We start from the raw sequence: 2,500 nt of genomic DNA, 5'->3' as shown, positions 1-2,500 counted from the left end.
TCATTCTCGTAAATATTTTTTGTTCCCATGGTTACTCACCAAGGTGACGCAGAAGTTAAAGGTCATCAGGAGGGAAAGCAAAAGGAGGTGTCTGAGCATCTGTTGTATTATTATTATTATTATTATTATTATTATTATTATTACACAATAATAATTAGTGTTGTTCACATACGGTTTATAATTACATTGTGTTTATTACATCACTTTGCCTTCCTTTCAGTAATTAATGTTAAATCTCTTACCTCACTCCCTTTGTCTGTCTGTATGTCTCTCTACCGCTCTTCCTCTTCGCTTCCTCTTGTTTTTGTTCCGTTCTTCTTGGTCCTTTTCACTATTCTGTAGCAAAATCTCGGCTCTCCCTCTCTTTATGGTTTTTCCCTCATTCTTTTTTTTCCTCCATCTGTTTCCATGGCTGTAAATCTTTGCAGTCATTCCTCATCCCTCTCTCTCTGTTCATCCCTCTCTAACTGTTTATTCCTGTCACTAATCCCTCTTTTTAATTGGCATCTCCCCTTTTACCTGACATGCAACCCCATATCATAAATGAGTGTAAATGTGATTGTTTTCTCCAGGCAGTCATCTTTATATGTTTCATTAGAATGGCACATGACAAAAGTTCATCTCCTTGGCCAATGCAGATTCGCGATTCATCATAAACATTTTTAGACTTGGGATATGTTTTAGAAATTCAAATTACAAGGTGATTTCATAATTTTTTCCTTTTCCTCAACATTGAGTAATTCCAAAATATTCTCCTCTACCTGATTTGGAAAAATATGCCATTAATTAAAATAATCTAATTTACTTTGTTTGAGGTATGTTTCACAAAGCCAGAAAGTTCAACTATTTAAAAAAAACGTGATTTGTTTATTTGCTATTGTGGTGTAACTGTTTTGTTATGCATGTAGCCCTGGGGAGCGGGGGACACTTTAGAGGTAACAAAGGAAGTAGAGGAAAAAGGTACATTGTTGTTGCATGTGGCGCATAAGGTTATCATTAAAGTACACGGTTAAAACGGTACGCTATCTCTTTATTATTCCACGTTACCAGAAACGGTAACGCGACAGCTATGAAGTAATATATTTTTTTTAAAGTGCGGTGCTTCCCGTTTTGTCAACACCGGACTCAGCACACACTTCGCAGAACACAGCGCAGCTTACAAACAGGATTCTTAGATTCTTCTCAGATTCTTAGTTCTTGCACTCTTCGCGAAGTATATGCTCTGTGTCTCGTTACCATTTGATACCAAGCCGTTTGTGCATTGTGTGATATTTTAATGCCATTTGAATTGTTGATCTTGCCTGGCCAAGTTTATGTTGTTTGTTTATTGCCTGATCCCTGCCTGTTTACTGACTACGGTTTTGGATTATGTCGTTGTTCACTTAGCCTTCTTTAATAAAAATCATTCAGTACCTGCATTTGTCCTCAACTGCCTTCTGACGCAAAGAATATTTAATCTGATAACTATGATAGTTTTTTTTTTTTGGAATTTGATGATAACAGTTTGTGTGTAATTGTAGCAATATTTTCATGATGAGGGGTTGTAGTTGCTTATAATTAGGTTAGGTTGTGGAAAGGTTATAACCTAATTACCCAACCTAATTATAACCTGAAACTCTAATCTTAACAAAAAAATAGGGGCGGGATCCAAACGCTTGACCCCATCTCGAAATACCACCCACTGAACCTAAGCACCACCCACAAATATTTTTTTTAGATGCCTGACTGCCATGGCCTGACTATCATTGCCTGCCTGACTGATTAACCAAATTAACATGTTTTAAATACAACTGCTTTATTAAAAATACCCAAAGCTAAGAGTGCTTTAAAATACAATCAGTTGATTATACAGTTAATGAGTAAGTGACATTTAAATCATATTAGAGTAAAATAAATGAATGGATGAATAATTAAAATAAATAAACCAAATAGAAGCTTAAAGATGACAATAAAAACAGCTCAGCCCTATAATATCGTAACATCAGTAGCAACAAAGAAGTATTTGAACTTTAGCAGACCCTTTTAACTAAAACAGGATAAAGCGGGATTTAACCCAGACCCTTAAATAAATAAATAAATAAATAAAAATGTGCCAAAAAACTAATGAATCACAGTAGGCTACAGCCTGAGCGGGGAGCCCCAGTAATCCGTGTAGTTCGGCTGACCGTGTAGCGCGGCATAGTTCTCCGGCAGCGGAGGCAAGGGAAAACGCGCGGGGGGCGACGTGGCACATGGCCCGGCTTGCGGCCGAGGTGCTCTTTGGATCCAGAAGACAGCCGGTCTCAGCTATGCATTCGGATAGCAACCTACTCGATTCAAAGAATTCTCGACGCCACTCCGCTAACTCGGCAAGGACAGTAGCGCTCATGCTGATTTGCTGCTTCCGCTTGGTAGGCGCAGTATTCTGTTACGGAACAGGACGGGAAGCGGGAGCAGATGCAGATCAGCATCTTTATTTTCACTCAGCAGACAAAACACAGGAAACGCAGTCTTTACTGGA

The 2,500-nt window shown here is 38.4% G+C and overlaps 1 protein-coding gene across 1 annotated transcript in view; it reads right to left on the bottom strand.

Moving 5' to 3' along the window:
• The window catches only part of sparcl2 (SPARC-like 2), a 6,918-nt gene extending 5,896 nt beyond the window's left edge, over positions 1 to 1,022 (bottom strand). The window contains 2 exon segments of the mRNA XM_053642857.1: positions 40 to 99; positions 243 to 1,022. Of these exon segments, the coding sequence (XP_053498832.1) occupies positions 40 to 99 (60 nt within the window). The 5' untranslated portion in view covers positions 243 to 1,022.
• Between the last annotated feature and the right edge of the window lie 1,478 nt (positions 1,023 to 2,500).

Source organism: Ictalurus furcatus, chromosome 15 (genome assembly GCF_023375685.1).
Source record: "Ictalurus furcatus strain D&B chromosome 15, Billie_1.0, whole genome shotgun sequence".
Classification (NCBI taxonomy): domain Eukaryota; kingdom Metazoa; phylum Chordata; class Actinopteri; order Siluriformes; family Ictaluridae; genus Ictalurus; species Ictalurus furcatus.
The sequence above is the reverse complement of the archived record's forward strand: the minus strand, read 5'-3'. Positions and strand labels throughout refer to the sequence as shown.